Consider the following 23,951-nt stretch of genomic DNA (forward strand, 5'->3'; position numbering starts at 1 on the left):
AAGTCTCTATCCTCAGAATTATGTTTAATCATCTCTGCTGTATTTTCCTGAGAGATTTTTTGGAGTAAAATTAAGTTAAAGATAAGTTGATTCATACTTTCAAAGTTGTTCTGTATTTCTTTGTAGTTTAAGATCATTGTCCTTTGCAATGGTTGCCGCTTATCATATATTTCCTCTTGTGAAGTATTCATTGCCTCAGATTTGTTAGTTTCACTTTATCTACACAGCTGTGTTTATTGGGAACTTTGAAAGTCAAAGACAGAAATTTGTCCCCAAATAATCCTCACCCACCAGTAGATGTCAGCATTGGTTCATTTTTCAGATCTTTCTAGTCTTTTTTCCTCTCTAAATGGTAAAATTCGCCGCTTTCAATAGCCAAAAGGTGGGGGAGAAAGCCCCCTCCCTTTTTCGGAGGTCTTTTTTTTGGGACTTCTCTTCTTCAGGAGAATAGGTAGGATAGAGAAAATCAATATTCTTACCCAGATTCAAACATACTGTTTACAATCAGCTTAAGGCAGAGCTTGTGACTTCCATTGTTTGCAGCTAGGGCTAGACAATGGAGTTAGCTAACCTTCTTCTGTTGGTTTCTGGAAGGCTTCTCCTGGACCGTTCGGGGAGACCGCCATCTCTCCTAGGTCTCTGGGACATCCTTCCTTCATGCAACCTCTCTGGGGTGGCTTCTGGCCCATTTAGGGTCCCCGAACAGAAAGAAATTCAGCTGAAGGGCTCGGCATTCCGAATCCCTCAACTGCTTCACTGCTAAACAGGAACAGGAAGTCTCCCCATCGTCCTTCTGTTCTCCCCTTGCCGATCTGCTGCTTCTCTTCCAATCTTGGGATGGTCGCCCCAGTATAGTCATGGTGTTCACTTGCTGACCCGTCCCAGTTGCTTTCATCCTCATCAGCCACCCTCCTTTCATTCATGCATACACAGGACACCATTCTCCTCGCCCCCTCCACATCTGACTGTCGTGAGTTGCTGCTGGATCACACCTCACCTGCTCTTTTCCTTCAGCTTTGATGGACCGCTGAGTATCCGATCCTCCCTCCTGCTTTGTCCACCCCCCTGAAGCTTTGCACAGGCTCACCACAGGGCTGTGTGCTTAGCCCCTACCTGTACTCTTTGTACACAAATGACTGTGTATCTTCCAACCCATCTACTGCGATAATTAAGTTCATGGATGATACTACCATGGTGGGTCTTGTTACAGGTGGGGATGGGACAGCATACAGGGCGGAGGTACAAAAACTATCCATATGGTGTTGTAACAACAACTTGCACCTGAACATCGGCAAGATGAAAGAGATGGCACTAGACTTCCGGAGGAAAAAGAAGGAACCTGCCCCACTTTACATTGGGGAGGACTGTGTGGAGAGAGTTTCCTCCTTTAAATTTCTGGGAGTCTATCTCTGCAAAGAACTTACCTGGAAAGTTAATACAGCCCAGGTGGCCAGAAAGGCCCAACAGAGACTTTACTTTCTCAGGGTCTTGCGGAAGAACAGGGTAGAACAACAGCTTATGACCCTCTTTTCCTGGTCTACTATAGAGAGCATCTTTTCGCTGCCTTGGAAGAGTGAGGAAAATTCTGAGGGATGATTCACACCCTGGATGGTATCTGTTTACTCTCCTACCATCGGGTAGGAGATATAGGAGTATAGCCAGCCGTACCAACAGGCTGAAGAACAGCTTTTATCCATGGGCTGTTAGGCTTTTGAATGGGAAATAATTTTATAAACTTTATGCATGATAGACTTGCGAGACCAGTGCATTGTGCAATTAGCTCACATGGTGTAATAAGATGGAGGGTTTGTGTCACTGTAAGTTGGGGGTGGGGGCACTAAGGGAGGCTCAGCCAATCTCAATGTATACATGGTTGTACTTTGACAATAAAGGTTCATTCATTCATTCATTCATTACCTGGGTTCTGTAGTTTGGATTTCTTTTGGTTATTCTCTTTCTAACAGCAGGCAACATTTTTCGTTGTTGATGTGCCTTTAATGTTTGATAAGCCTGTGGCAGCTCTATATGGCTGTTAATTGAATGTGTGTCTGACAGCCAAGCCTCCCTAAGTAGTCGACCTCCTTTGGAGGCGTCCTGGGCGATGGCCTCAGCTCCCACAAAGTCAAAGGAGTGGTCTTGTTGACCATATGTGTCCATATTTGTGAGTACTGCTCCTGCCTTTTGACGGCCAACTGATCTTCATGGACTCTGGTCTTGAGCTGTTTGGCCATCTCTCCAATATATTTGCATTGGCAGTCCTTGCATTTTACCCTGATTTGGCCGGTGTGCCACACTGATGTTATGTGGTGCCAGTATTCTTACGGTTGCCTCTGATACATACACACTCCAGTCTAGGAGCATGTTTGGCAGGCAGATGTCATGTCCTCCCTGGCCTCTACTGACAGGAGTGAGGGGGAGCCTGTGACCTAAAGGTTAATACAGCTGCCTAACATGCAAGCTGCCCAGGTTCGAATCCCAGAGGGGTAAGACTAGCTGATGAAAGCTAAAGAGCTGGAAATAGCTATACTAGTATCCCTTTAACTCTTTGTCAGTCACAAAATTTTGAATATATGTATATATGTATTATATTTTAAATAGTTAAAATGCATTGGTATTTCCAATTGATAGTCACAATTAATTTTTATAATTACATATTATATCATTAAATATTACAAGGATTTGCCAATAATTTTCCCCTACCCACCAATCTATTTTTGAAATTTCAGCAACAAGAAAATTTGAATAAAAACAACAAATGATTATCTCCAGATTGACTTTCTCTTCCAGGTTCTCATAATTCTGCCTAATATGTCTCATTATAGCCAATGTACCTATGTTTGAGCTGTACTTATAGAGTCTTTAACATTTACACTGTGCTGTATGTGATAATTTACTTTCCAAAATTCCAATGTGAACTGCACCCCGGTATTGGATATGATCTGTTGTGGGGCTCCATGCAACCAGTATATGTTTTATACAAATATTCTTTCTAGTGTTTTTGCTGTGGGGATCTTTTGACACAGGATGAAATGCACCTGTTTTGAAAACAAATCTGTCGTGACCCAAATGACCATATTTCCCCCACTTTCTGGCAGCTCCACAATAAAGTCCATAGAGATCTCCCTCCAGGGTGCCAATGGGGTGGCTACTGTCTGCAATAGCCCTGAAGTCTTCCCCTGCCTCCTTTTAGCTGCTGTGTAGATGGGACAGCTAGCTTCATAGCTTTCAATATTCTTTTTTATTGGTAGCCAACAAAACTGTCACTTCACTAAGTGAAGGGTTTTCATGAAACCAAAGTGTCCCGCTGCTTTGGAGTCATGGCAGAGTTGCATGAAGGTTAATCTTCAGCTCTTTGTGATGTAGAGATATTCTCCCACCCAGAGTAATCTGTCATTCATTGTGCACAAATTCCTATAGCTTAGGAAGCATTCGCCTTTTTCTAATGCTTGTCTGAATTCCAACCACGCATGGCTTGCTGGCAGTTTGGGATTTCTTGCTTCTGCTTGTGTAGTGACCAGTGCTGCTAGCTGTTTTGGTGGCATGAGTGGGTCTGTTATTTTGGTCCTGGTGCTATTGTATTGCGGTAATCGCAAAAGCGCATCCACCAGGAAAAAATTTTCCCCTGACAAGTGCTTAATTGTGAAATTAAAGTGATGGAAGTGTTGGGACCACCTGGCTTGTTTAGGGGATAGCTTCCGGGGTGTTTTTAAAGCCTCCTTTTCCCAGACTGCCCACCTTTGTTCAGTTTCCATCAGTTTTCTCAACGTGTAGGCACAGGGTTGCAACTTCCCCTCATTATTCTCCTGACGCAGTATTGCCCCCACGGCCACATCACTGGCATCCATCTGAATAATGAACGGTTTTTCAGTATCCGGGTATTTTTAAACTGGCTCGGCTGAGAATAGTCTTTTTAGTTTTTCAAAAGCGGTTTGAGATTCCATAGTCCATTTGAAAGGCTGGCTGGGTTTCGGCTTCCCCTCCCCTTTAGTTTTTAATAGATTTGTGATGGGTAGCACAATTTGAGTGAAAGAGGGGATGAATTGGCGGTAGAAATTTGCAAAACCAAGGAAGCTTTGCAGTTGCTTCTGGGTACAGGGCGGAGCCCACTCTGCACTGCTCAGACCTTCTCTGCGTCCATCTCTATGCCATTAGGGGATATGCAATACCCCGGGTAATCAATTCTCTCCTTGTGGAATTACACTTAGACAGTTTGGCATACAAATGGGCTGCCTGCAATTTATTTAACACTGCTCTAACTAGTTTGACATGTTCTTCCTTAGTCTCTGTGAATATCAGGATATCATCTAGGTAGACAAGTACCCCCTTATAAAGGTGCTCTTGGAGCACTTACAGTTGCAAGAAAAAGTATGTGAACCCTTTGGGATTACATGGAGTTTTGCATGAATTGGCCATAAAATGCGCTCTAAACATCATGTAAGTCACAACAATAGAAAAACACAGTCTGCTTAAAATAATACTACACAAACATTAGCTGTTGTCATGTTTTAATTGAACATAAGATGGAAACATTCACAGTGCAGGGTGGAAAAAGTATGTGAACCTTTGGACTTAACTGGTTGACCCTCTTTTGGCAGCAATAACCTCAACCAAACGTTTCCTGTAGTTGCAGATCAGACCTGCACAACGATCTGGAGTAATTTTGGACCACTCCTCTTCACAATACTGTTTCAGTGTAGCAATATTCTTGGGATGTCTGGTGTGAATTGCTCTCTTAAGGTCATGCCACAGCATTTTAATCGGGTTGAGGTCAGGACTCTGACTGGGCCACTCCAGAAGGTGTATTCTGTTCTGTTGAAGCTATTTTGTTGAATTACTTGTATGCTTTGGGTCATTATCCTGTTGCATCACCCATCCTCTGCGGAGCTTCAGTTGGTGGACAGATGGTCGTACGTTTTCCTGCAAAATGTCCTGATAAACTCTGGAATTCATTTTCCCATCAATGACAACAATCCGTCCAGGCCCTGAGGCAGCAAAGCAGCCCCAAACCATGATGCTCCCTCCGCCATGTTTTACAGTGGGGATGAGGTTTTGATGTTGGTGTGCTGTGCCTTTTTTTCTCCACACATAGTGTTGTGTGTTTTTCCCAAACAACTCAATTTTGGTTTCATCTGTCCACAGTATATTTTTCCAGTAGTGCTGTGGAACATCCAGGTGCTCTTTTGCAAACTTCAAACGTGCTGCAATATTATTTTTGGACAGCAATGGCTTCCTCCGTGGTGTCCTCCCATGTACTCCATTCTTGTTTAATGTTTTCCTTATTGTAGATGTGTGAACAAAAATGTTAGCATGTGCCAGAGATTTCTGTAGGTCTTTAGCTGACATTCTAGGATTCTTCTTTACCTCATTAAGCATTATGTGCTGTGCTCTTGCAGTCATTTTTACAGGACGACCATGCCTAGGGAGAGTAGCAACAGTGCTAAACTTTCTCCATTTGTAGACAGTCTGTCTTACCATGGACACATGAACATCAAGGCTTTTGGAGATACTTTTGTAACCCTTTCCAGCTTCATGCAAGTCAAGAATTCTTGATCGTTGACACTTCCGGGTGGCAAGGCTCCGTTGACGGCAGCCATTTTGGCTGTCAGCCCCGCTGTCTCCGTAAAGCCGCCAAAACCAGCGACGATCAGCTGTTTGGCGGCTCGGAAGCCTGCTCCTCAGGAGAAGAGGAGGGGGTGAGTGCCCAAGCAGGGGTAGAGCTCCCCCAGACCGCCAGAGTTGAAACTCTGGTGGTTGAAGGGTGTGAGCCCCCCCGAAGCCTGAGTTTGCTCCAGACTCTGGGATGCCTCTGCTCCAAGGCTTTGGAGCAGAGCAGGATGCTGCAACCATCCCTGCCAGCGAGAGTGAATTTTGGATTACTTGAATGCAGGCAGAGCTGTGCAGGAGAATGCTGTCAGAGCAAGTATTTGAACTTTAACTCAGTAAACTTTGTGGAAAATTTTTAAGTGGTGCAGAAAGTGAAAGTGCGCAATAGAATTAAGTGGGTGAAAATGGCTACTAAGTCAACTAAAGTTCCTAGAAGCGCGGGGGCTTCGCCAGTTCAGCAATCTTCATTACAGGCTTTAATGCCCCCTCCTCCGGCACCCGCACCCGCACCAGCTTTAACAATAAAAGACCTGCAGGATGTTTTGCAAGAGGCTTTGAAAAAACAATCTCAGCAATTAGCTGAGCTTATTGAGGAGAAGAATACAGAAATAAGGGCAGACATCTTACTTGCATTTCAAGGCATGGCTGTTTGTATTGAACGCTTGGATGAGAAAGTGGAAGAACTTAGCCAAAATAATATGAGATTAGATGCCAAAATGACAGATGCTGAAACAGTGATGGAAAAGATTGATGACAATTTATTATTGGTGCAGCATAGAGAGATGGAGTTTGCTGTGAGAATTAGAGGTTTGAAAGAAGACCCTAAGGAAAATTTGAAAAAAGTATTTTCAGAAGCTCTTGAACAGATTCTGGGGCACTCAGCAGAAGATATTATGGTGGATATAGATAAAATATTTCGTGTTAATTCCTGGATTGCAAGACAAAGGAAGCTACCTAGAGATGTGGTGGTTTATTTTACAAAGAGGGCAATTAGAAATGAGGTTATTCAAGCCTTTTATAATAATAAATTTACAGTTCCGGAGCAAGAAGTTTTAATTTTGAAAGAGATCCCTCCAAGAATTTTAAGGAGAAGGAAAGAATTTGCTTTTCTGGCAGAAGAATTAAGAAGATGGGATATCCAGTTTAGATGGGAGATCCCAGTAGGTATGGTGGTGATGCATGCAGGCACGAGATACCGTCTTCTCACAGTTTTACAGGCATGTGATTTTTATGCTAATATTTTGAAGGCAGGCCCCATACCACTTCTGGAATCTAAAAGGAAGAATGGTGAAGGAGAGCGTCAACCACAAAGCGAGAGTATACAAGGTGCTGAAGGAGTTATGCAGCTGAAAGATGGAGAATTCCAGAAAGCTACAGGAGTGGATCAGATTTCAGTATCAACAGAGGAGGTCAGAGACCAAAGAATGACACGCGCTGCAGCTAGACGAATGAGACAAGAGAAAGAACAGCAGAGAGCCATGATTGCATCTCAAAAACTTACTTACAGTGAAGCAGTGGGAGGAGCGAAGCCAAAGAGAGTGCAGGTGATGTTGGAAGAGGCGCTCCAAAAGCTTCAGGTCGCAAAAGATGGCGACAAAGCTTCTAACCTGGAATGTTAATGGCCTGAATTCACCACATAAGAGAAAGAAAGTATTCCAATATCTAAAGCAATTTAAAAACGATGTTATTTGCTTACAGGAAACACATATTTGAGCGGTTGATCACAAGTACTTGGTAAACTTTAGGTTGGGCACACAATTTATTGCTTCTGCGCCTGATTAGAAAAATGGAGTTGTTATTTATGTCAAGAATACTTTAACAGCGAGTTTAATTGAAGCAGATAAACAAGGAAGATATGTTATAATTGAATTATTAATAGAAGGCAAGAAAACACTTTTGGTTGGATTATATGCTCCTAATCAGCAGCAAGGAGATTTTTACAATTTATTACACAGCAAGATTATTCAGTGGGATTATAAATCTTGTATTTTTATGGGAGATTGGAATGGCGTCTTGGATGTACAAATGGACAAGGGAGGTCTTTTTAAAAGTACGCCAAGTCATGCTAAACTGCCTAAATCTTTTTTTTGAGATGAAGGATGACTTGGAATTGAGAGATGTTTGGAGAGAAAGGAACTTGCAAGAAAAAGACTTTACTTTTTTCTCCAACAGGCATCAATCTTTCTCCAGGATTGACTTTGTATTAATTACTAATGATTTTTTTTCTAGGATTAAGAAGATCAAGATTTGTCCAAGAACTATATCTGATCATAGTCCAGTATGGTTGGAGATAGAAAAAGAGAATGGAGACAGACGGTCTTGGCGTTTAAATGAAAATTTGTTTAGATATCAGGAAAATGTGGAAGAGTGTAAAAAACAGATGAAAGAATTTTTCAAAATTAATATGCATAAAGGTACTTCTATTGAGATGGTTTGGGATGCAAGTAAAGCTTATATGAGAGATGTATTAATATATTTGAATAATAAACATAGACGTAAATTGGAATTTAAGAGGAAAGAACTAGAGGATGAAATTAAGGAAAAAGAAAAGGCTTTAATTCTGAATCCATCTGATGGGAAGATCAAAGAGGCAATTACTTTACTAAGAGGTCAGTTTGATATGTTAATGGCAGATCAAGTGGCAACATAACATTTTTTGCAATGCTAATAAACCGGGCAGATGGTTAGCTTACTTGTTAAGGAAGAAGCAAAGAGCTTGTAATATAGATAGAATAGAATATAAGGGTAAAGTAGTGTATCAGCAGAATCTTATTAAAAAGACTTTTGTTGATTTTTATTCTAAGTTGTATGCTAGAGATAAGATTAGAGATGTAGATATAGATGGATATTTGCTGAAAGCTAATATTCCTGTTCTTACACAAGAACAAAAGGAAGGGATGAACCAATTGATAACTGACGAAGAAATTTTTTTAGCAATTAAACAATTAAAAGTGGGTAAAGCACCGGGAACTGACGGTTTGACTGCCGTTTACTAAAAAAATTTACAGTTAGAAATGGTGGAACCTTTAAGAGAATTGTTTAAGACAATTCAATTGGGAGGAGGAGTGCCTCCATCGTGGAAAACTGCCTTTATTTTGTTGATCCTGAAGGAAGATCAGGATGCTACCTAAGCCAAAAACTACAGACCAATATCGCTTTTAAATACTGACTATAAGATATTTGCAAAAATTTTAGCCAATAGATTAATGAAGGTAATGCAGCAAGTGATTCATAGTGATCAAACTGGATTTATAAGTGGTAGACAAATGAAGAATAATGTGAGACATATTGTAGACTTATTGGAATTTTTGGAAAGAAATAATCAGATCCCCGCAGTGCTGATCTTTTTGGATGCTCGAGAAAGCCTTTGATCAATTGGACTGGCAATTTTTGATGAAAGTATTAGAGAAAATGGAATTTGGGGAAAATTTTTTACAACCTATTAGGGCAATATATCAGAAGCAAACAGCTTGTATAATAGTAAACAATAGTTTGACAGAAACATGTAATATTGAAAAGGGTACAAGACAGGGGTGTCCGTTGTCACCCTTATTGTTTGTTTTAACATTGGAAATATTACTGATTAAAATACGAGATTCAAATAAAATTAGGGGAATTCAAAGAAGAGATCAGGATTAGAGGGCATTTGCGGATGACCTGGTTATTACAGTAACTCAACCGGTTTACTCAGTTGTAGAATTGATGGAGATAATAATGTTATATGGAAAAGTTTCTGGATTTAAGATAAATACACAAAAAACTAAAATACTGTCTAAGAATATGACTATAGAACAAAAGGTTGCTCTAGAAGAGTTAATGGGATTTGAAATAGTTAAAAAGATTAAATATTTGGGGGTCTATCTGTCAGCTTCAAATGTGAAGTTATATAAGAATAATTATGAAATGTTATGGGGAAAAATACAAAAAGAACTAGATAGTTGGAAAAAACTACAATTATCTTTATTGGGAAGAATTGCAGCAGTGAAAATGAATGTTTTGCCAAAAATTTTATTTTTGTTTCAAATGATACCTATACTTAAAAAGGATTTAAATTTGGAGGAATGGCAAAAAGGTATTAATAAATTTGTTTGGGCAGGGAAAAAGCCACGAGTTAAATTTAAGATAATGGAAGATACACGTGAAAGAGGTGGTCTTAAAATGCCTAATTTTAAATTATATTATGAGGCTGCTGCTTTGTCATCGATAAGTGACTGGTTTAATTTAACACAAGGGAGACTATTAAATCTTGAGGGTTATGATTTGTTATTTGGTTGGCATGCATATCTATTGTATGAATAGAAGGTGGATAATGTGTTTAAGATACATATATTAAGGTATGCTCTGTTGCGAGTCTGGAAAAAATATAGACATAAGTTAAATTATAAGATACCAATTTGGACAATACCTAAACATGCAATAGAAAATATAAATGTGGGATTTAAACATGATGAGACTACATATAAGGAAATCTTAAGTTTAGAAAGGAATGTATGGCAATTAAAGCCATATAATATTTTAAAAGAAGAAAAGATTGTACAAACTTGGTTCCAGTATGGGCAGTTACAGGCAAGATGGAAAGAGGATCAGAAAGTTGGTTTTTCAATGATTGATGAAAATTTGGTAAAACAAATTAGAGATCAAGGTCAAGCACATATAAAAAGGATATATAATGCATTGATAGAAATTGACTCAGAAACGGAACTTGTTAAAGATTGTATGATAAAGTGGGCCCAGAATTTTCAAGAGGTTATAACAATGGATACTTGGGAAAAGATTTGGGTTAGAAATGTAAAATTTAAATGTTTTATAGGTGGCATTTAGATCCTAAAAAACTAGCAAGTATGTATCCGAACTGTCAGCCCAAATGCTGGAGGTGCGGTTGCGAGGATGCAACGTATTTTCATATATGGTGGACTTGTAAAAAAGTTAAAGCTTTTTGGATTAAAATCTGGTGGAATATGCAAAAGATATTTAAGAAAAGGGTAAAGTTTCCTCCGCAGTTGTTTTTGTTGGGTATTATTACAGATGCTACTGTTATAGACACTAAATTGACGTTGAATCTAATCATGGCAGCAAGACTTTTAGTAGCGCAATATTGGAAGAAGAAGGAACTGCCGACTATAGAAGAGTGGACTTTGAAAGTTTCTAACTTGGCGGAAATGGCAAAGATTTCAGCATATTTGAAAGAACAATCGCAACAGAGATATATTGTGGAATGGAAAAGATGGATTGAATATATTCAGAAGAAATATGGGACTAAAAAGTTTCATTTAGCATTTGAATAAGTAGTGGATTTTTATGATGTATGATTAGTTATTTGTTACTTTATTAATATTATGACTATGGAGAGTTAAAGTCCGATACAACTTAATGTTTTATTTTTGTTGTTAGCATATTTTAGTTTATGTTTGTATTATTATACCCTGTATTCAGCTCTGGGAAGTCGGGGAGGGGGGAGAGGAGGGTAGGGGAGGGTTGGGGAGGGGGAGGAAGGAGTCTATTGTATTTAAAAATGTATTGTAAAACTTTTTAATAAAAAAACAATTCTTGATCGTAGGTCTTCTGAGAGCTCTTTTCTGTGAGGCATGGTTCACATCAGGCAGTGCTTCTTGAGACCAGTAAACCCAAAACAGGTGTGTGTTTTTAAAGGGCAGAACAGCTGTCAGCAACACATCCAATATCATCACACTGATTGGAGTCAAGATTGGCTCACTCCTGGCTCCAATTAGCTCTTGGAGAAGTCATTAGGCTAGGGGTTCACATACTTTTTCCACCCTGCACTGTGAATGTTTCCATCTTATGTTCAATTAAAACATGACAACAGCTAATGTTTGTGTAGTATTATTTTAAGCAGACTGTGTTTTTCTATTGTTGTGACTTACATGACGTTTAGAGCGCATTTTATGGCCAATTCATGCAAAACTCCATGTAATCCCAAAGGGTTCACATACTTTTTCTTGCAACTGTAGTTTAACTGTATGAACACAGCAGGTGCCCCTTGCAGTCAGAACGGCAGAAGTGTAAATTGAAAACATCCCAGGGGGCAATTAAATGCCATTTTCCACTCATCTCCCTCCTTAATTCTGATATAATAGTAAGCTTCCCTTAAGTTCAGTTTTGGAAAAAAAATTCCCCTTCACCAGATGTACCAACATGTCCTTCATTAAGGGCAGTGGGTAAAGATTGCTTTCACTCACTGCATTGAGAGATCTATAGTCCATGCAGAGGTGAAGAGACCCATCTTTCTTTTCACAGAAGAGCACAGGGGCTGCCAATTTTGGCTTCGCTGGTTGTATGAACCCTCTCACCAGATTTTTGTCTATAAATTTCTGTAATTCCTCCAGTTCTCAAGGGGTCATGGAATACATATTTGGTTTTGGCAGTTTTGCCCATGGCAAGATTTTAATAGCACAGTGGGGGCAGGGGTAATTTGTCGGACTTCTCTCTGCTGAACACTTCAGCTAGATCCCGATATTCCTCTGGGATGCCTTCCAGCCCCCCATCATTCGCCACTGCCATACTTTCCATGCCCCTGACTCTTTTTTTTACCTGGATTTTCCCCTTTGCATTGATTTTCCCCTTAGGGAATCTCAATTCTCCAGTCCTCCAGTCTACCCACAGGTTCCATTTCATTAGCCACGCCATTCCTAGAATAAGTGGACACTCCATTCCCGGGGTCACCATGAATGTTAGAGTCTCTATCTGGTCCCCTGTGGTGAGTTAGACAGGCTATGTGGTAAGGGTGTCTGGGATTCCCCCTGCGATGGACCCATCTAAATGGCCAAATGAAATCGGCTTCTTCAACCTCCACACCAGGATTCCTAAGTTCCCCACCAGGGTTGGGCTTATGAGGCAGTGGGTGCAGTCGGAGTCTATCAGGGCTCTTAATGAGACTTTTTCCGGCATCCCTGGACTAAACAGTTCTACGGTTCTGGTGAGGGGCACAATGAGTCCACTTACCAGGGGTTAATCTTCTGAGCTGTCATCAGAGGATTCTGGGGGCTCCCTGGTCAGGGTTGGAGTTCCTCCCCTCTTTTTTGATGGGGTTAGGACATTGACAACCTCTATGCTTTTCATGGCTGTTTCTTTGTGTTTCTGTGGCATTTTCCAGGGCCTCTGCACTGGGGTCTTTGAGTGGCATTCGCAGTGTCCCTCCTTCCCACACTTGAAACAGCCAGAACATCTTGGCATGGTGGGGGTTGGTTTCACTGGCTCCCAAGTCCCCTCTGCAGGGGACCATCCCCAGGACTGTCCCAGCCATCATTGTTTCCGGGCTCGGTCAAATTCAGCCTCCTTGGCTAACATGTACCAGTCATGGAGCTGATCAGGATCTTCCCAGGGAATGCAGGCATAATACAGGTCATCATTTAGTCTATCTTTAAAATGACCCATGAGGACATCTTCTGGCCAGTTGAGCCAACTGGCCAGAGCTCGAAACTCCTCTGTGTATTCAGCTACACTTTATGCATTCTCAAGCCTTCCAATCAGCCAAGGGGTCCTCGAACCTCATTCTCAGGGCTGCCATGAAGTGGTTGAAATTCTGCAGCTCTGGGGCATTGGCATCATGTAGGTTCATCATACACTTGGCTACCACTCCTTCTAGCACCATGGTTATGATTCTGATCCGCCCGTGATCACTAGGGATGTCTCGGCTGTATTCTTCCATATAGCTTAGGATGTGGGCAAGGAAGAATCCCAATTTCTGAGGTTCGCCATTGTACTTTATCCCGAGCTGTGGAAATTTCCATCTGAATCAGTGGCTTCTCCTTCCCCTGTGCCAATGTCTGTCTCTGTCAGCTGGTGTGGCTCATGCAGAGGTGGCTGCTACTGTTGTTGCAGTTGCAGCCTCTGAAGCGCTGATGGAAGGACCTGGGTTTACCGCTTTGGGTTTTGTGCTGCCCCCCCCTTCAGCTGGGCCTGGGTTTGCTGTGCCCTAACACGGATCAGCTTTCTCTTCCTTGAGGGAGTCGAAGGCAACTCTCAGCTTGTCAATGGCTTGCTCCAGGAACCGACTCAAGTGGGCCGGTCTCTCATCCTTGTCCTCACTGAGGTGGAGCGATCTCTCCATCTCCCGTTTCCAACCTGGTTGATGGCTGCCTTGTTTAAGAGTCATCTTCATCACTTTCCGATCCCAGTCCTCCTTCTTTCCAACACCCAAAGACCACCTTGGATTGTCCTGATGCTCAGTGGCCATGGCTTCATTGGAGGAGCTGAAGGAGTGCAAACTACATCCACTTGGGCCAACTTTGAAGGAACCTTCCCCCCCCCATGGTGTCTTCTTCCTTCTCCATGCCTAAATCTGACATAATTTGCCTGGTCCCCATGGTAAGGGTCTTCCTTCTGAGCTGAACAAATTTGCAGATCCTGCCTAATGTAAGGACTCACCTCACACCCTCTTCCCAAGAAAGCAGAACTCTTGGAATGGCTTCATTCCAAAAGCAACTTTTATTAGGAGAAGTTGAGAGCAGGCATAGAAGGCAGGATCTGGGGGGTTCCTGCATGAATTAATAGGTTAAAAGAGCAACTAGCAAACCCCACCCAAATAGTTCATCCAGTCAGTTGAAATGGGCCAATCTCCAGGTGTGAATCTGCTGTGGGAGTGGGGATGATAAGGCGCCATTCCCAAGGTTGTTTAGGCCATTAGGTCTTTGTGCCTTTCCTTCCGCAGCAAGAGATAAGCCAGATGGCTGCAGGTACATTCCTTTCTCACCCCAGGCTGGCATCAAGGGAGATAGTTCAAAAAGCAAGTATATAGAGAGAAGCAAAGAAGATACAGTGTAGCAGCTATAGCAAATTAAAGAGGATACATTGTAACACCCATGACTTCCCCCTCACCCTTAGGAGTATGGCAGAACCCGCAAGAAAAGAGAAGAAATAGAAGGAAATGACCCCCCCAAAACTGGGTTCTGACATATATTATATTTTGAAGGGAATTTGGAAGTTGTTAACTTTCCCATAAGAGTTTCAGTTAACTGAAAAACAGATGGCAGGACTGAAACTATTTCCCAAAATACTTAAGACAACTTATCTGATTAAGTTACAAAAACTACCTATAACTTTATACCATTTTTTGAAATTCCATCCTCCCCCACTCCCTGCTTCACTTATATCAGGAGTCCCGAACCCCCGGTCCGTGGACCAGTACTGGGTCACAGCATGCCAGCAACCAGTCTGCACAAATAAGCAAAGCCCTATCTGCGGGATGCAGGCAGCACACAAAACTACGCACACTCTGGTCCACGGAAAAACCTCTTTTCACGCAACCGTTCCCTGGTGCCCAAAAGGTTGGGGACCTCTGACTTATATCTTATAGGAGCCTTTTACATAACTAATATAAACTGCAGCCTAGTTGTCATCTCATTAGAACAGTAAATTGCAAGTGGATGCCCCCAATACAGATTGGCTCTTTCATTTCAGTTTTTTTTTCATTCTTGTAATGAAAAATGATTCTGCATCTCAGAATCAGTAGAAAAATTACTGTTGATTGACCAGATGCTTAACCATTGAAAGAAGCAAAGGACTTCTGCTCCTTTGAGTTCTTCAACAGCTTCAGGTTCACCTTCTTGTTTCAGGTCTAATGAATGCACACTTTGTAAAACAACTAATGCTTTTGATTTAAAATGCAGGTCTGTGTAATTCAGCTGACAGCTGGATGATTGTTCCAAATATCAAACAAAACCATTACACAGTGCATGGCCTGCAGAGTGGCACCAAGTACATCTTTATTGTTAAGGCCATTAATCAGGCTGGCAGCTGCAACAGTGAGCCTGGAAAGCTGAAAACAAACAGTGAGTAGTTTTTCATCTAACCTAAACCTTTTCCTCTCTTCTTGATTTGACTCAGTCAGACACATGAAAAGTACAGAGATAGTGTGTAGCTCTCTCTTCCATTTTAGTGCTTTCCTGTACAATTCTTATTCCATTCAGCAAAAATGTATACTAAAGTCTTTGAGCCATACACTGTTAACAAACATGGAAGCACCTAAATTCTGAGGCAGTATGAACAATTTAGGGAAGGATACAAAAAGGAGTACTATTTACTTTTGCTTTCCAAAAGTTTCCATTCCATGCTAACTTTTATTTATTTTTATATACTGCTTATCTAAGCACATTCAAGGTTTAAACTTACAAAGGTCAAAATAGCAATTGCTGAGAAAAAAGGCAATTGCAAAACATAGCAGGACCATTGAATAAATTAAAATAGTTTGGGAGTGGGAGGGGACTTATGGGAAAATAATCATACTAGGGATTTCATCTACAGAAATTAAATATCTTTTTCATGCATGCTGAAATAGGCTTTATTTTAAAGCTGTTATCTTGTTCATATTCCAGGTCAGCCATTCAAACTGGATCCCAAGTCTGCTCATAGAAAGCTAAAAGTATCTCACGATAACTTGACTGTGGAGCGTGATGAAACCTCTTCTAAGAAGAGCCACACCCCTGAACGTTTTACTAGTCAAGGCAGCTATGGGGTAGCTGGCAATGTGTTTATTGACAGTGGACGTCATTACTGGGAGGTGGTTATCAGTGGAAGTACATGGTAGGTGGGTCAACCCATGCAAGAACGCATACTTTCTTTCCCTAAATTATTAATAACACTTCAGATTTGTTCACTTTAACTGATGCAAAGAAATTGACAAAATGTTATAAATGCAGGGGATTTTGTTCTTGTTGGCTTTGCAATAGTAAAAAAAAGTTTATTATAAAGGCAGCAGCTGTTCAGATTACACTAATAGCTTTGTAGCTTAAATCAGACAGGATGAGACCAGTTTACAATGTTACTAGAATCAGGAGTGGAATCATAGTTTTTAGGCAGAGATATTACCAGATTGGGATTCATAGCCTTTTATAAATCCATTCTATTTCAGAAACCATATCAGTATTTAGGAGAATGAAGAACTAAATTAGAAAATAGATACTCTACTAATAATTTTTCTGTACTAATAGTTCAGAATAGGGAGGTGCAATGGCTCAGCAGTTAAAGATGCTGAGCTTGTCAACTGGAAAGCTGACAGCCCGGGTTTGAGACCCAAGCACCATACAACAGGGTGTTGTTGTTGTGGTTGTTAGTTGCAAAGTCGTGTCCGACCCATTGCGACCCCATGGACAACGTTCCTCCAGGCCTTCCTGTCCTCTATCATCTTCTGGAGTCCATTTAAGCTCATGCCTACTGCTTCAGTGACTCCATCCAGCCACCTCATTCTCTGTCATCCCCTTCTTCTCTTGCCCTCAACCTTTCCCAGCATTAGGCTCTTCTCCAGTGAGTCCTTCCTTCTCATTAGGTGGGCAAAGTATTTGAGTTTTAACTTCAGGATCTGGGCTTCTAAAGAGCAGTCAGGGTTGATCTCCTCTAGGACTCACCGGTTTGATCGTCTTGCAGTCCAAGGGACTCGCAGGAGTCTTCTCCAGCACTATAGTTCAAAAGCCTCAATTCTTTGGTGCTCAGCCTTTCTTATGGTCCAACTTTCACAATTACACATTGCAACTGGAAAGACCATAGCCTTGGCTATGCACGTTTTTGTTGGCAGGGTGATGTCTCTGCTTTTTAGTGTGCTGTCTAGATTTGCCATGGCTTTCCTCCCCAAAAGCAAGCGTCTTTTAATTTCTTGGGTGCAGTCCCCATCTGCGGTGAACTTGGAGCCCAGGAAAATAAAATCTGTCACTACCTCCATTTCTTCCCCATCTATTTGCCAGGAATTGAGAGGGCCAGATGCCCACTTTTTCAAGCCCACTTTTGCACTCTCCTTCTTCACCCACATCAAGAGGCTCTTTAGTTCCTCTTCACTTTCTGCCATTAGAGTGGTATCATCTGCATATCTTAGGTTGTTAATATTTATCCTGGCAATCTTAATTCCAACTTTTGATTCATCTAGCCCTGCCTTTCTCATGATGTGCTCTGCATATAAGTTAAATAGGTAGGATGACAGTATACAGCCTTGCCGGACTCCTTTCCCAATTCTGAACCAATCAGTGGTTCCATGTCCAGTTCTCACTGTTGCTTCTTGACCCGCATATAGGTTTCTCGGGAGACAAATAAGATGGTCTGGTACTCCCATCTCTTTAAGAACCTGCCACAGTTTGTTGTGATCCACACAATCAAATGCTTTAGCATAGTCAATGAAGCAGAAGTAGATGTTTTTCTGGAACTCCCTAGCTTTCTCCATGATCCAGCGTATGTTGGCAATTTGATCTCTAGTTCCTCTGCCTCTTCAAAATCCTGCCTGTACTTCTGGTAGTTCTCGATCCACATACTGCTGGAGTCTAGCTCATAGGATTTTAAGCATAACTTTACTAGCATGTGAAATGAGTGCAATGGTGCGATAGTTTGAAATTCTTTGGCATTGCCTTTCTTTGGAATTGGAATGTAAACTGATCTTTTCCAATCCTGTGGCCACTGTTGAGTTTTCCAAATTTGCTGGCAAATTGAGTGTAGCACTTTTACTGCATCATCTTTTAAGATTTTGAATAGCTCAGCTGGAATACTGTCACCTCCACTAGCTTTGTTGTTGCTCAGCTTTCCTAAGGCCCACTTCACTTCACATTCTAGGATGTCTGGCTCGAGGTCAGTAACCACCTCATCATGGTTATCAGGGACATTAAGCTCGTTCTTGTATAGTTCTTCTGTGTAATTTTGCCACCTCTTCTTAATCTCTTCTGCCTCTGTTAGGTCCCTGCCATTTTGGTCCTTTATCATGCCCATCTTTGCATGAAACATTCCCTTCATCTCTCCAATTTTCTTGAAGAAATCTCTGGTCCTCCCTATTCTATTGTTTTATTGTATTACTTTGCACTGTTCATTTAAGAGGGCATTCTTATCTCTTCTAGCTATTCTCTGGTATTCTGCATTTAATTGGGTGTATCTTTCTTTTTCTCCCTTGCCTTTCGCTTCCCTCTTGTTCTCAGCTTTTTGCAAAGCTTCCTCAGACAGCCATTTTGCTTTCTTGCATTTCTTTTTCTTTGGGATGGTTTTAGTTGCTACTTGTTGTACAATGTTGCAAAACTCGATCTATAGTTCTTCAGGCACTCTGTCTATCAGATCTAATTCCTTAAATCTATTTGTCACCTCTATTGTATATTCAACAGGGATATGATTTAATTCATACCTAAGTGGCCTAGTGCTTTTCCCTACTTTCTTCAGTTTAAGCCTAAACTTTGCAACGAGAAGCTCATGGTCTCAGCCACAGTCAGCTCCTGGTCTTGTTTTTACTGACTGTATAGAGCTTCTCCATCTTTGGCTGCAGAGCACATAGTCAATCTGATTTCTGTGTTGACCGTCTGGTGATGTCTATGTGTAGAGCCGTCTCTTGGGTTGTTGGAAAAGAGTGTTTGCTATTGTCAGTAATTGTGCAGAGGTCTCCTTGAGCTGACAAGAAGTTGTAAAGACAATGAAGGGTACTGAGAGCAGTAAGATTCACACAGTAACCACAAGAGACACTGAGTTGTGATAAGCAGAAAAATATTTTACTTTGTGGTTGAAAAACAAAAGCATGGTCAAAAATAAACAGTCCAGGTCATTCACAGATAAGCAACAGCAACAGTCCAGGGAGTATCCAAAATACAATGTCTTCTTACCGGTCCAGAGGTCAAAAACACAGTTGTTTAGGTTTAACACAGTAGTAAACCAACAATAGCAGTATCAGAGTAACTAACAGTGAAAAACAGCGAGAGCAGAGAGAGAGAAGCTACATTCCTAGCTCCCTCTTATGGCCATCCAAAAACTTACACACCCATTGGCCAATTAGCACCTTAAAGTTACAACATCATGGTTTATATATTTCCAACCCAACTAGATAGGCTATCACCATATGCCTAACATTCTCCCCTTTGGGTAGGATAATATATAACTTCTTATAATCTTAGTCCAATCTTTTCACAACTAGCCTTGTGTTTAACAGCACGTTGGACCTTAGTGAAATGGTCTGCGATATTCTTATCGTTTGAACAATATTCTAATTGTATTAGTTTGTCTCTGACACATTGTCTTACATTTAAGTAATGAAGATCTGTATGTTTGGATCTTGTACTGATGGCAGCGTTAATTGCCATCTTTATCGCAGCTTGATTGTCCTCATATACAATAAATGGATCCTTTACAGTTAAGCCTATGTCCAACAATAATTGTTTATACACCAGTAATTCCATTCATAACACTGATAAACATGAAAATTCAGCTTCCATAGTAGACAGGCTTATGTGCTTCTGTCTGATGGATTTCCATCCAATTATAGAATCACCCAACATTATAGTCAACCCTGAAGTTGATTTACGAGTGCTTGTATCAGAGGCAAAACTTGCATCTGCATAGCCTGTGAGAATTAACTCACGATTTGGCTCTAAATATAACGAGTAGTAAATAGACTGCTTCAAATATCTCAATACCCATTTAGCCGCTTGCCAGTGTCTCACAGTTGGTTCATTATTGTACCTTGCTAATTGGTTGACACTGAAAGAAATGTCTGGTCTAGTCCAATTACTCAGATACATAAGACTACCTACCAAGGATTGGTATATAGTTTTATCAAAAACAGGACTTTCAACATTAGTGTCCTTGAAATCCAGAGCCATCGGAGTTTTTGCTGGTTTACAAAGCTCCATGTTATATCTCTTTAACAACTGAGTTATTTTACTGGCTTGTGAAACCTTGAAACCTCTATTTGTCTTTACAATATCTAACCCCAAATAGTGGCTTATTTCTCCAAGGTTTCTAATTGTAAATTTCTTTTGCAAACTTAAAATGATGTTTTGTGCTTCTTGCTCAGTTTTTGTTATTATTGCAATATCATCAGTAAACAGTAAAAGTAAAGACAATACTCCATTATGTTTTCTCCAAAACAAACATGGATCAGCATTACTGGCTGGTTCCTAGCTCCCTCTTATGGCCACCCAAAAACTTACACACCCATTGGCCAATTAGCACCTTAAAGTTACAACATCATGGTTTATATATTTCCAACCCAACTAGATAGGCTATCACCATATGCCTAACAGCTATGACCATCGTATTCTCTTGACAAAATTCTATCAGCCTGTCCCCTGCTTCATTTTGTACTCCAAGGCCAAACTTGCCTATTATTCCAGTTATCTTTTGGCTTCCTACTTTAGCATTCCAATCCCCCATAATGATAAGGACATCATTTTTTGGTGTTAGTTCTATAAGGTGTTAGTTCTATGAGGTGCTGTAGGGCTTCATAGAACCAGTCAATTTCATCCTCTTCAGCACTGGTGGTTGGGGCATAGACTTGGACTACTGTGATATTGAATGGTTTGAGACCCAAGCACCATACACAGGGTGTGTTCCAGTTATTTGCCCCAGTTACTGCCAATCTAGCTGTTTGAAAACAAGCAAACGTGAGTAAATAAATGGGTACCACTTCAGTGGGAAGGTAACAGTGTTCCGTGCACCTCTGCATATAGCCATGCTGGCCGCACGACCACGAAAGTGTCTTCAGATAATGCTAGCTCCCTTGGCTAAGTAATGGAGATGAGCACCGCCCCCTTGAGTTGGATATGATTGGATAGGTCAGGGGTAGGCAACTTCGGCTCTTTTATGAGTCATGGACTTCAACTCCTAGCTGACTAAGGAATTCTGGAAGTTGAAGTCCATGAGTCATAAAAGAGCCAAGGTTGCCTACCTTTAGTAGTTCAGAGTAATTGTTTTAACCTATGTAACCTATGTAAGCTAGGCCTTGTTCATTTTGACTGTTACAATTTCATTACATGGCTGCTTTTATACTAGAGAAATTTGGGACAAAAAGATTTGCATGACTTGCCTCTCAAAGTATGCACTTCTTTTGAACTGCAAAAGACATTTTAAAGGATATGTAGCTTCAGAAATACAGCAAATACATGACATGAATTTTCTTAATTTTCTTAATTTTTTTTTGTAGGTATGCCATTGGTATTTCTTATAAGTCTGTACCAAAACATGAGTGGATTGGAAAGAATTCTGCTTCTTGGGTTCTTTGTCGTTGCAACAATACATGGGTGGTGAGACATAATAGCAAAGAAATTCCAATAGACCCTGCACCCCATCTTCGCCGTGTTGGCATTTTGCTAGACTATGACAATGGTTCTTTGGCCTTTTATGATGCCTTGAATTCACTACATCTTTACACTTTTGATATTACATTTTCACAACCTGTATGCCCAACATTCACAGTCTGGAATAAGTGTTTGACAATAATAACAGGCCTTCCAATCCCGGATCATTTAGATTTTATTGAGCAGATGCCATGATCAATACCGAATGAAGATGGATGATGAATGTCATATGGGCATATATACTTTTACTGAACTTTGACTGGAAAAGGGAAATACATTTCATATAAAAAAGAAGTCTTTATCATTTTATACAAAAAAAGAAGTCAGCCAGCAGTCAAAACAGGAAGATCTTAGACATTACTATTTGTTTTGTATTAAAAGCAAGATATGGCTTTAATCATTTTTCAGATTGTTTTTGTATCTAGTCTCCTTCAGAAAATTTATAAATTATTTAAATTTTTAAAAACCCTTCTAATAGGAACCCCCAATTTGGTATTTGCATCTGAGCATAACAAAGACTTCTTTTTGCATATAAAGAGCTGTGTCACAAAGATTCCTACTAGATGTCTCCAATATTTCTATTTTATAATAGAAAGAGTTATTTGGAATTATTTGAAAGAAGGATACAATATTTATTCTTCCATTTTGTTCTTATGGTGCTTTCCTAACAGTCACTTTTTATTCCATGAAATACCATTTCAATTTTGAGCACATTAAATTATACTTTAATGTATAAAGTCAGTGTCTGAATCAACCAGCAGCCAATATTATTGATAACAATTTTCTTAAATACTAATTATTCAACTCTGTCACAGTTAGGAATATGTATTTTTTATGTTTATTTTTGATCTCAGAAAATCGTCAACTAGAATGAAACAACTAAGATACTGTAGATCTAACATTATGTCTTAGATAAAAGTACCACTAAGATCAAAAGATGATCAATTTCCGGTGGTATTGATTTGGATACATATCATTGAAAAGGTACACAAAGTAGCCACATATGCAGTGCTAGGGATAGGCAATGTACAACTGATTTTAAGCATGAGATTTTGTTATGTTGTAAGTATATCAATAAAAATAGTAAAAGGTAAGCAGTGCCGGAAAGAACCAAACTTCACTGTATCATTCTGTGGGATCTTTGAAGGGATCCAGGGTTTCAATTTTCTTCTTAATTTGTTTCTTTTGAGGAACAAGGCCTATAGGGTCAGGTTTTTGAGGTTGTGAATTTTTTTCAGCAAGAATTCCAAATGAAAATACTTAATTGTAAGATCTGCACACAAAGACTGAAAATACTTTTATTTTAAGAAGATACATTATTAAATCACTGTATTCTACTGAAAAGATTTTTTTACCTGACAGGAAGACCAAAATGATTATAGAAAGTATGAGGTTTTAATATACTCAGTCAAGCATTAAATAATGTTTCTAGCCTAGATTAAACAAATAAACAAAGTTGATCAACAGTTTCTGGTCTCTGCCTCTTTGAGGTTGTTTGTGGTAAATGGCTGAACCTTTCACTCGCTTTTTGTTCTTTATCTAAAAAACTACTTTAATAGACCTATAATCACATTATCTGCACAAAAATGCTCATAAGAATAATTTGCCAAGCTAAATTTCAGGGGGGGGGGGAAATAGTTAAAATCTGAGGTCGTGGCAGCCAACCAATGGCTAAGGAATTCAGTCCCTTCTATCTCCTTGTGAATATTTATCTGTGTATCATGTTGTCATAATGTGTATGTTAACATTTCTCACTTCCCTTCCCTTTCTATAATGTTTTTCAATCTTGGCAGCTTTAATTCCTCAGCCATCATGTACACATCTGAAAGTTGTCAAGGTAGAAAAACACTGCTGTATCTCACCTGCTTGCCAAGAAAAAGAGCCACTATACTTTCTAGCAAACCAGTAAACCCCCTAGTATTTGTTAGAACTGTTAAGAGCTAAGAACTACAAACCTCTTTCCTCCTTATCTTACCTCCAAGCCCTTTTGCTTTTGTTTTTTTCAGTTTAAGAATATTTATTTTGTTTTATCATAAAAAATAAAATACAAAACAGAAAAACAAGACAAAAACATGTCTGTGCTGACCTGTTTACTAACATACACACAGATAACTGGTCAGTGATTTTATTAATATTGCCCAGCAATCCCCTTTACCATAAACCTTGAACTGTCCTAATCAAGTCCAGCCATGAGCAAACCAAGGTTAGTCCACAGAGCAATGGCCCAATACTCCACTAGGCACTTGAAAGTTGCTCAAAAAAGGACTTACAGTTTTTGTGCCATAGTGCATGGCCATGGGATTGTGA

The 23,951-nt window shown here is 40.2% G+C and overlaps 1 protein-coding gene across 1 annotated transcript in view; it reads left to right on the forward strand.

The window, feature by feature from the left end:
* Positions 1 to 23,079, forward strand: part of MID1 (midline 1) — a 269,028-nt gene extending 245,949 nt beyond the window's left edge. The window contains exons 8-10 of the mRNA XM_081327462.1: positions 15,231 to 15,392; positions 15,936 to 16,143; positions 21,491 to 23,079. Of these exons, the coding sequence (XP_081183588.1) occupies positions 15,231 to 15,392; positions 15,936 to 16,143; positions 21,491 to 21,839 (719 nt within the window). The 3' untranslated portion in view covers positions 21,840 to 23,079. The remainder of the gene's footprint in view (positions 1 to 15,230; positions 15,393 to 15,935; positions 16,144 to 21,490) is intronic.
* The last annotated feature ends 872 nt before the right edge of the window (positions 23,080 to 23,951 follow it).

The sequence above is a fragment of the Vipera berus genome (assembly GCF_964194415.1).
Source record: "Vipera berus genome assembly, chromosome: 4".
NCBI lineage: Eukaryota > Metazoa > Chordata > Lepidosauria > Squamata > Viperidae > Vipera > Vipera berus.